Source organism: Scomber scombrus, chromosome 6, assembly GCF_963691925.1.
Source record: "Scomber scombrus chromosome 6, fScoSco1.1, whole genome shotgun sequence".
Lineage (NCBI taxonomy): Eukaryota > Metazoa > Chordata > Actinopteri > Scombriformes > Scombridae > Scomber > Scomber scombrus.
Window position 1 is genome coordinate 9504962 of NC_084975.1, and position 11063 is coordinate 9516024.

General features: G+C 38.6%; 2 protein-coding genes across 2 annotated transcripts; both read right to left on the reverse strand.

The window, feature by feature from the left end:
• Positions 1-249: 249 nt before the first annotated feature.
• Positions 250-3837, reverse strand: polr2c (RNA polymerase II subunit C). The gene is made up of 9 exons (XM_062421010.1): positions 3697-3837; positions 3046-3095; positions 2427-2495; positions 2285-2337; positions 1553-1681; positions 1414-1465; positions 1153-1321; positions 955-1029; positions 250-860 (listed from the first exon to the last, which is right to left on the reverse strand). The coding sequence occupies exons 1-9, from the start codon at positions 3780-3782 to the stop codon at positions 716-718; spliced, it is 828 nt and encodes a 275-aa protein (XP_062276994.1). The 5' UTR covers positions 3783-3837; the 3' UTR covers positions 250-715.
• A 786-nt stretch (positions 3838-4623) lies between these two features.
• Positions 4624-10833, reverse strand: coq9 (coenzyme Q9 homolog (S. cerevisiae)). The gene is made up of 9 exons (XM_062420515.1): positions 10750-10833; positions 9051-9291; positions 8176-8311; positions 7431-7573; positions 7115-7199; positions 6872-6976; positions 5363-5518; positions 5139-5192; positions 4624-4943 (listed from the first exon to the last, which is right to left on the reverse strand). Exons 1-9 carry the CDS (start codon positions 10805-10807, stop codon positions 4908-4910), a joined length of 1014 nt encoding a protein of 337 aa, XP_062276499.1. The 5' UTR covers positions 10808-10833; the 3' UTR covers positions 4624-4907.
• Between the last annotated feature and the right edge of the window lie 230 nt (positions 10834-11063).

The window sequence follows — 11063 nt, forward strand, 5'->3', positions numbered from 1 at the left end:
CATGGTTATAATCTGTACCAAACTCACAAATTGAGACTTCTGGACAATAAATGAATGTCCCTCACTGATTACACTCTAAATTGTTTACATCTTCTTCATATCTACAGGTTAGTTTTTATGAATCCTGATGAGTTTTTGTGTTTTTTTAAATTTTGTATTTGCACTCATATGTGCATATAAATGATCTTGAACGTTTTAAGCCATTACAATAAGGAAATACTTAACAAAAGATCATCAAGGCTTTCAAAACAGATTTATTTAAAAAGTGACATTTAACAAAATATTAATCGAGTATTACACTGACAACAAAAAAAAACTTTATTTGTATCATTGCGAGACCTTTCAGACACTGACCTTGCATTGCACACACACAACTTCTGTTAGAATCACTGCTGCTGGAATAAGTTCAAGAATACATGTCCAGATAAGAGTAAATTATGTCTTCTAAAAATGAGACACTTTACATAATCATTTTTTTCAAACTCTAAGGTAAAATGAGGACTCTTAGTAGTTCAAATTACCCACAGCTCAAGAACCAGTGATCAGCCTTTTGATAACAAATACATACAGATCTGAGACCAGTATCCAGGGAGGATCCAACTGATTCCACTTAGAGCATACGCACATGTGTCATGCAACCTGAACACTGATCCTAGATCTGATCAGAAGTAATGTGCTGTGCGAATGCAGGTCCTGGTCTGTAAGCGAGACACTCTCAGTTGATGGTGAGCACGTCGCTCTGGATCTCGTGGCTCAGCTGTGTCTGCAAGTCGCTCAGCTTCTTCTTGAGGACGGCCAGCGCAGACATGACGATGGTCTCCGGTCGTAGAGAGCCGCAAGACTCCACGTTGTAAAAGAACCTGCGGGGGGGGAGGGGGGGGCCACAAATGAGTCCTATTGTTGACTTCAAACATGCTCTCTACCTGTGCTCAAGTATGATTTCTGTCTCTTCACCTTTCTGGTTTTCCATTGGGGTCATAGGGAGCTTGAACCTCGTCTTCTTCAATCTCTGTGTATTCACTCTTTGGCCTGGAAATAAGAGAAAGACAAAACACATCAAGGTGTTTATGGGTGCTTGAGGAACTCTGTGGTCATTTTCCTGTAATACACATTTATCCATCATGCTGAGAAATAACAGAACAAATAACGCACCATTCCTCAGGTCTTGGGTAAACTGTGTGCCGGAGTGCGTTGTCTGGGTCGTACTCGAACGACACCCCCGCTGTTGGGTTCCACTTGGCATGCTCTTTGCCAAAACCTTTCTTGGCGTAAGCTCTGAGTCGCAGTTCCTGTCCTTTACGAAGCTTCACCAGCAAAATGTCTGTTGTGTTAGTGACAGAGACGTTTTTTTTAATGTCAAACAACATGAATGAAAAACACCTGAAAAAAAGCAGAGGCAGTTTCAAACTTTACCATCTTGTTCAACGTAGTCATTGGGATCATTGTCTCTACTCCTGGAAGTTACCTGGAAAGTCAAATTCAAACAGTCAGTTTTTTCTTTTCTGCTCCCACTCTGCTTAAAATGACTTCAACATGTGGAGAAAAGACTCACAGGGATTACTCTGGGGTTGTTGGACAACAGGTCACGTGAGGTGACATGGCGTGTCTGGTCTTCAGTGCATCGGACATCCATCGTCAGCTCGACAGAACACTCTGGACAGAAATCATCACAGGTACAGTCCTGCAGCAAGATCAGACATGGGGCAGAGACAGACACATTTAAAAACTGTAACTGGACATGAGAATACTATCCAATTATTATACTGTATTTATATAGTACAGTTTGGAGATATGGTTCAAAAAAATCTAGACATCTCTTCCAGTATCGAATAGGAGTCAAACTAATATCTATTACACTGGACTGTATGAAAGTCATTATGGTAGTTATTCAGTGTAGCGGCTGTTGTTTTGTACAAAACTGTGTATGAAAATTCAAAATACTAGAAAAATGCTGTGTAACAATTACGGTGATAATGTGACAAAAAAATATTTATAATAGTAAACTTTATTTAAAAAAGTGAAATACAATATTAAAAGGAGGAAATAGGAAACGCGCAAGTAAAATGATATACAAACATACTTTAGACACTAAGAGATTAAAAGTGGGTAAAAGTAAAGCCACTAATTACAAAAGAACCATACTGTATATAAATAGAAGTTACTTAATCACATTCAGTGATCAGGTTTAGAGTTTGGGGCAGAATAACTTTCAGTATTGATGGTGCCGCATTAAAATGCAACTAGGACACATCACTGTTGTTGACTCATACGACTGTATACTCACCCTGGAATATTGCATTTTGTCCACAATGTCATCGCTAGTGAGGGGTATGAGACCTGTCAACACAGAAGACATCATTGTTTATATGACACCTCTGGTCATATTTCAACATATGACAAATCCCTATCAAGTTGCAGATACATACCCACTCTGTGTGCAATGAACTCATCATGCAATACTGATGAATTGGCATCGATCTGGATCCAGTCAATCGCTGGAAACAAAAGTAATGCAGGTTCAAGTGAGTCATTTAGAAATTTTATGAGTAATACTGTGTGGGGAAAAGTGCCACACCGACTACATTCTCCATTGTTCTGTGGCTTCTGGTAGATGCAGTCTCGCATCCCTCCAACAATGCAAATTTTATGTATTTGTATTTTTTAAACTTGCTTTTTGGGCAGCTACTGCACTTTGACTGAGTCTCCTTCAGTCAAATGACTATATACTCCTGAGAAGAATTTGCTCATCCAACAGTCCAGCCATCTTTAGATGCCAAAAGACGTCTTTCTCCATCAAACTAAACCTTGTACTGACCAAAGGAGTTTCCTGTGATCAAATTTAGTGACAATCAGACATCCCAAAGACAACAGAGGGAACTTAAATAATCCCACCACAGCTCTGTGATGTAAAAAATCAGTCAAACATCTTGTCATAAAGTGAAAATGCTCACTCTGAATAGACTGAATAGAGTATGTCTCCTCAGTAATAGCCTAGTTTATGTGTAATGAAAGTCAGTGAAAAATACATGTAAAAAGTTACTTTACCTATAGTGGCAACTTCTGACATGAAGACACGACGTATAGAGTTTGCAACCCTGAAACACACAGAAAGACTTCACGTTAATGTTTTACATACAACTATTTATAACATTTCTCATATTCAACAAGCTAACATCAATGTAGCCTCCTCTTTCAGTCCTTCTTTAACACTAATTTGACCCTCAAAAGGTAACCAGAGTACAAGACTCAGAAATGCCGGACAAGGAAAACCTATAGTCAATTGAAATAAGGTGTTTTATGCTTAATATTTATCCAAAAGGAATATTAGCTTATAAGTTTAATACGCATAATACATTTTATGCCTTATATTTATCAAAACAAGGAACATTAGCTTTTTCTCTTTACATAATAAATAGGGGTTATAACAGTTTTAACTCCTGAATTGTCTGAAGCACTTGCCCACCTCTTAGCTAGTTTAAACTAACCCTAGTCTACAAAACTGGCTGTAGTTACTTTAGTTCGTCATGAATCCTCGACAGTGCGTTTATTTAACATTAACTCTCACTTTTAGACAGTCATGAATTCTCCACAGTGCATTTATTTAACATTAACTCTCAGCCCAACGGTGTGTTTTGGTGCAGCTGAATGACGATAAAGCTCTCTGCTAATGCTACTCACAGATAAATGAATACTTACGCCAAATCAGTGTTTTCAATCATAAACTTCACATTTTCGTCTGACAGTTCTGTAATTTTCACCGTCGGTTGGTTAGCATACGGCATTATTGGAGTAAATTAAGGACAGATATTAATGTTCACAAATCCACACGACGTTCGACTGCCGCTATTCTTGCTTAATGACCTCCACGGAAATGCTTACCGGCCGATGATTGGCCAGAAATTGTAGATACGATCACTGATTGGTCACACTGATTTAAGGAGGCGGGCTTTTGTTTAATATCCAGGTCAGACTTTGCCCAGAAAGCCCTTCAAAATAAAAGTGCTCAGCGTATGTTTGTTATTGTTTTTTTTTTGTTGTTTAAATTTTTTTAAAATAAACTTTATTTGAAACTCCAGTGGTTATAAAAAAAAAAATTAAGAGGCCGACCTACATTGGTCGACGATATTACCGTCTATATACAGTGTATGTGTATTTAAATAGATAGATATCTATATATATTAGTTATATAGGTTGCATTTTAGGTATATTTGATCATTTTTCTTTAATAAAGTTTAATATGTATTTCTTGTTCTGTTATTCACAGTAATTTATAAAAACTCATTTCATTGTGAGGTTTACTGTTTCAGCAGACTGACACTTAACACAGTTTATTGTTAAACTGTAAAATATCATACCTCTATTACATGTCTTTGTGACGTGTTTGATAACCACATTTGAGGAATCAGAGCAAAAAAATGTGTTTATGTATATAAGAGATTATTGGCTGATATAATGATTTGTCTATGGAATAACGAAACAATTTCAGTGAAGATTTGTATTGCCTGTAGACACTATGTGAGAAATTTACATTGCAAAACTTCACTCCTGGATTTCTGAAAAGATCCTTTATAGTGGATGAGTGATTTCATTTTAGTCAGACAAGTAAAAAGCACACACATATGGTAAATATATAATAACTACTTTATTGAAGTCTTGATTGACCTGACAGCAAAATAACTGATCCTTGACTCCTCTTATACAAAGGAAAAATTGATCTGAGCAGGAGAGGGAAATCTTGAACAGTGAAACAAAACAAGACATAGCCTCCCCTGACAAAATGAAAGCCATAATCCAACACTTTCAGCCTCACACAGTTATTCAGAAAGAAAAGCGAAAAAAGAAAATTGATCTTCAGCTTGTGACACAGACGCAATGGTCGGATCAGTTTGGGGGGCAGATTTTTTACATCATCGCCTCTGGTTCAAACCTGTGAGGTTCTTCAGCTGTAAACACAAGCAAAACATGATAAATTAGTGAAATGCAGCGTCTGAAGTGACACTAGGTGAAAACAAATTAAATGTATAAATTGATACACATCACTCCAAAGGTTTCTAATGAAGATGACCACATTTGTGGGTGTCAAGGTTTTGAGAAGAACTTAAGAACATAGGAATGATGAACATGAGATAAAGACTTACTGTTACAGCAGCTCCCATGAGCCCCTGAACCACTGTTTCACCAGTCGACTGCACCTGCAGAACAAAGCATATGAGGCCAATTCAGGTTGTGTACTACTAAAACAGTATTACTTTACTTTTGGGTAAAGCTTGGAAGCAGAGAGAGTTGATTTGCTTCCTAATGACCACATTTCTACGGTTCATCCTCTGCTGAACTCTTTGATATGACACACGGTGCACTCTACCTGTTTGGCAGTGCTGGCCATGTTGACTACATCCTGAATGCGGTTGTCAAGGAAGTTCCAGGTGTCCTGGAAGTCTGGGGAGGAATCCTGAACCATCACAAGCTCTGTGGTGTTAAAGATGCCCGTCAGTGCTGCTCTTTTCGTGTACCAGTTCATCTACAAAAGGAAAGAGGTGAAGGACAGCTCATAAAGTAAATGTTTGAAACAGGCGAAGTCCTTTCATTTGAGGCAAAGTACCACAGCAATATGACATGTAACAAAAGAAAACACTAAATGAGAAAGTGCAACAGCAACAAAAGAAAAAAACCTAGATTACAGACCCTGAAGACATACGAAGGAAGGAAGTCAGCTGGCTCAAGCAGGTACATCATTAAAGGACAGTGCTGCATAACTACAGACAGACTACAGATGTATTTTCACTAAAATCAGAAAATAAGCTGTGGAACAACCTCCCCCTCAGTATTAGATCAGCTCAATCTGTTTTTTTGTTATTGTTTAATGTATTCATTTCATTTTTGTCTCATCTATTTATGCTTAACCACTGTTTTTCTTATCGTGTTTTTAAGTATGATACTCTGTTAATTTTATTTTGCTTAAATGGTGTATAATGTATAATGTGAAGCACCATGTAACTTTGATTTGGAAAGGTGCTATAGAAAGAAAGTATATTATTATTATTATAATTATTATTATCATCATTATCATTTGGGGTTCTGCTTTATAAACGAATAAAACTGCAACTGTGATGATACAAGAAACAGTTATTATCCTTCCTGTCATTCATGCTATTAAATATATTACATTCCAAATGCACAAGCAAGAGTTAGTGATGCTCTCCGATCCTCCTAGTTCATTTAATTTTCTGTTATTAGTGAATCTGCACTCTCCGTGCAATCTATATTATCCTATATCATCAGGAAGTGTGTGTTTAAGTGTGCAATAAAAATAATTTGTGCTCTGTTAAATATCTGTTGTGTTTCTTTTGGCATATTGAAATGGATGTCACACTGACAAACATTTCTAAAAGTAACAGTAACAGCAAAGAAGTTCCAGTAAAATTCACGACAGTGGAAGGAACACTTTTAAAGTCCATTATTTCTTCATATTTAGATATGTCAGAGTGCATTATCATACAGCTCCACACCAAAAGAAAAACAGGTGATCTTAAAATCATCTAATCAGTGTTTTAAAGTCCTTCTGGCCAATGAGGTGAGAGTATTTGATTTGACCCCTCGCTTAATTCGACACTAATAGAAAGCTGAACACGGATTTAAGATTATGATTTACTTTTTTCCAAATATACATTTTTAAAAGGGCATCTGCCAACCAATCAGAAACAAGTATTGTTGTGGTGGTGTTAAAAGGGGACAAAGTTAGGGATTGGTAGGGGGGAGGAGGGGGAGTAACCTGAGAGGAGGCGGGCCGGACATTGTGGGGGTTGTGATGAAAGGGAGACAGGAAGGTGTGAGCAGAAGAGAGGGGGGATCGAGGGTGATAGGATCCACTCACGTCTGTGGACCGGTCCCCGGCATAGTACCAGATGTCGTCCACCATGGTGGAGAGGTGCTTCAGGCTGTCGGGGATGTTGTGAGGAAGCAGCAGCAGACTCATGGCCTGAGGACACAGTCACAAAGTCAAGAACGTAACACAAGTCCTGACCTCTGATAGTAACAAACAGTGACAACAAACGGAAGAGGATGCACCGGACGGCCAGTACTCATGCTCTTCATCATCATCATCATCATGCTGTACCTGCGGCCATGTCTCTATGTAGGGGACATACATCCTCAGTCTGGTCTCTACAGCATCTCTTAGAAAGTCAGCAGTCTGCTTTGATCTGCAACACATTTGTGAAAGTTTAAAGCTGAAATGTAGAGCTCTGACTGCAACACAGTTTTTACAGCTAACAGGAACAGCATGACTGTAAATAAACAGCTTCAGGCAAAAACTCAAGATAACTGAATGTTAAAGTTGGTAAAAATCATCATACAGGGAAGTGAATTAAAGTAATTCTGCACTTTAATAGTAGCAAGGGACTACACATGCCGGTGTGTGTGCATGTGCATACTCGGCTTGGCCCAGTTGGATCTGTTTGTGTTGTTCAGCCATGATCTCTGTCAGCTGGGAGTTGCAGTGGGCGATGAAATGAAGAACCAAGTCTCCAGAGCCGTTGTAGAACATACCAGTGGAAGCAGAGGACAGGCCCAGTGTCTGGTACACCACACACACACACACACACACACACACACACACACACACACACACACACACACACACACACACACACACACACACACACACACACACACACACACACACACACACACACACACACACACACACACACACACACACACACACACACAAAGAAACAAACACTTTAAATTCTAAATTCTCCATTCATGTTACATCAGAGGATGTGAGAGAACAGGATGTTGATTTTTTTAGTATCTAAGACTGCAGAGATTGGTGGATTTCCTGAGATTTGTATGTTTGTACACGTGATCCATAAATCCACCTACAGACTGGTTCCAGCATTGATTTACTTTAACTCATTGTAACATTAATTAATTGTTATTATGTTGTATCACTGGGTGACAAACCTAAAAAAGTTGTCATCACTATGTAGCCTATATTACACAGGCAAGATGCATAAAATGGTATAATGACAATTAATAAAGTATTTTAAAAATGAAAGGACATACAAGCACTTTTTATGTAACAATTTCCCTAAAATGTTTCCTCACATTTTATTTACACTACATCCGGACAGCAACATTTAAGTGCTGAAACATTTTTTAACAGCAGCTCACCTCAGCTCCGGCTGCTATGGCTTCCATCGACCAGCCATGCTGTGGGACGAACTCCAGAGCAGCCGTCAGGATCCGAGCTTGCAGTTGCTCCTCTGTTTCATACTCCTCATTCTGCTCCCCGCTCTGGTCCTGGTAACTTTCCACACACACACACACACACACACAAAGTGATGTTTCGGGAAATAAATGAACGTGACAGAAGCTGAGGTCAACATAACTCTATCACACTGAACTTCATCTTCAAAAATGTGACATTGGTAAAGTGCATGCAGCAAACTTATATTAATTAATTATATTAATGGTGATTTTTTAAAAGCAAACTTAAAACCCACCTTTTTAATCTGACCTTTATTCAGTTTACTTATTTGTCTTTTATTTTTTTGTTTTAGCCTGTTTTTACTACATGGTCTATTCTTTTTGTTCTGTTCTATTTCTTTATTTATTTTCCTCTTCATAACCTCCTTTTTAATGTCTGCTTTTACTTCACCACATCTCCTCTTAGTTGTTTTAATTATTTTATTTTATTATTATCTATCTTTGTTTTCCTTTCAATATCCCACCTCACATTTGTGGGTTTTACTCACTTTATAGTGACTTTATTTTACTATTTAATTTATTTGGGTGTTCTGAATTTTTTTTATTTTTTTTTTTATCCTACTTCTGGGGTTTTCTCATTGCAGATTCATTAATAGCCTTGCGTCACTTCCTGTTTTTATCAAGTCAATATTTATAACAGTCATTTATCTTAAGCACTTTGTGTTACATTACTATGCATGAAAATTGCTACACAAATAAAGTCTGATTGATTGATTGACCCATTAGCCCAGAAACTCTACATAATAAACCTCCAGCCACTCTTGCTGCCTCTGACTGACCTGGTGTTTGGCCTGGCAGCCTCCCCTGCCTCTGGGTCGGACGCTGATTGTCCCTGGGATGCTTCCGCTGCCGTGTCCTGTTCGGCAGAGTGAGACTGGTAGTGCTCGTGGTAGGTGGTGGATGAGGAAGACGAGGAGGGTTTGTCGGATTTGGATTCATCCTGAAGCCTCAGCGCTGCGCAGTGGAAGCCTCGTCTCAGACCACTGCACTGGGGGTTTGTTGCTGCTGGTGAAGTCACCACTGGAGGGAGGAGTAGTTTCATTAGCATCTTATCTGTGACCAAACTCTATTCTAAAATATTGTAATTAAATTAATATTCATTCTTTATAACATTGTGTACTGTGGATATAGAAACATTTAGGTCTTGAAATGAAGTTGTAGCTTTGAGATTTTTTTTTTTTTAAATTGTATTATTTATACCCGTGTGTTTCCAACTGTGACATGTCAAAATGTCTTCTGTCAACTAGGTCTGAATGAGAAAGAACATTTAATGTGCAAACGTTTTGTGGAAGAATTATGCATTTGGGGAAAACCTGCAATGTCTGTGGTTTGATCATTTTGGCGCTCAAGTGACTCACCAAGCACATTTTCACTGTGTATTTAAGTGGATAATTAGGGAGTTTGGTAGAGTTGTAGACACTGTAATATGGATGATTGCTGAAATCATTCCTCGTCTTCATATTAACCATTAGAAGATCCTTTCATCATGCACTTAGAAAAGTGATGGGGGACAAAATCCACAGTCCTCCTTCAGTTGAAAAATATATTTCAAAGTTGATCCGTAGCTAATATGAAGCTTCAGCCATCCAAACAAGTCAAATCAAGTAGATATCTTTCAATGTTACAGTCTTTTAAGTGCCAAAGTCCCTCTTTTTGTTACTAAACTTCCACCACAGCTCAACAGGGAAACACAAAGAGGGAATTTGATGCTAAAAAGATGTACATGTGTCAGATATCCACTTGATATGACTAACTCAGACTGCTGAAGACTCATAAGCTTCACATCAACTTTTAAATGACTGTGTGGACACACTGTAGATTTAGCCCCCCATCACTTCCATTGAAAGCACATTTGAAGGAGATCTTGTCATAGTCAGTATGAACAGGAGGAATGATTACAGAGAGGAAAAACTCTTTCACTGTTCATATGGACACCTGACTGCTGGACACAGTTGAAAAACGGTGAACACGTCCTATAACCAGTAAAGCTGAATGTTGCACAGTGGATTACACGTGTGTGTGCCCACTAGTATAAAATATCTTCTTATGATCAGAAAAGTGCCACCACAAAACTTTAACACATAGGAATCTGAGCTATTTTTAGGCAGTTCATGAGAAACAGGGTTAGGGTTAGTTGACAGCTTGCATAATCAGAGCGAAGCTGCCCCCAGCTGCAGGAACGTGTTTGCAATACAATGCATGTTTTAGGATTGAGGTCAACCAAGACACACCACTGCTAAATAATAATTATCATACTAACTGTTGAGCTTTTAAAGCCACAGCCAACATAATGTTTGCTGATTCTGTCCTTCATGATCACCTTCTCTGAGAAGTGACTTTGGCACGGAGAGCTATCGTCAACATTGGCTCAATTCCACACTTACAACAAAAAAACAAAAGAATTGAAGGTACACGAATGACTAGCAGTCTAGCTGCTGTTAACATGAAGGAACAACATGAGTTGTCGGTCCGTCTTACCGCCGGCCAGCCCTCTTAGTGCCCTTCCAGCCCGCACACCTCTCAGCAGCGCCGCCATATCCAGCTGCACTGAGGCCCTGTTTACACTCTGTTGCGTCACTTTAGCGCGACTTACAAAATAATCGATACAGAGACCGGAACATCAAGGAAGCCGTCTTCAAATTAAAACGCATCAAAAGCACATTGAAAAATACTCGATAACAAATATGGTATAATAGCACACAAATACATACTAGACATAAAATATACATCATATACAAATAAACACACACACACACACACACACACACACACACACACACACACACACACAC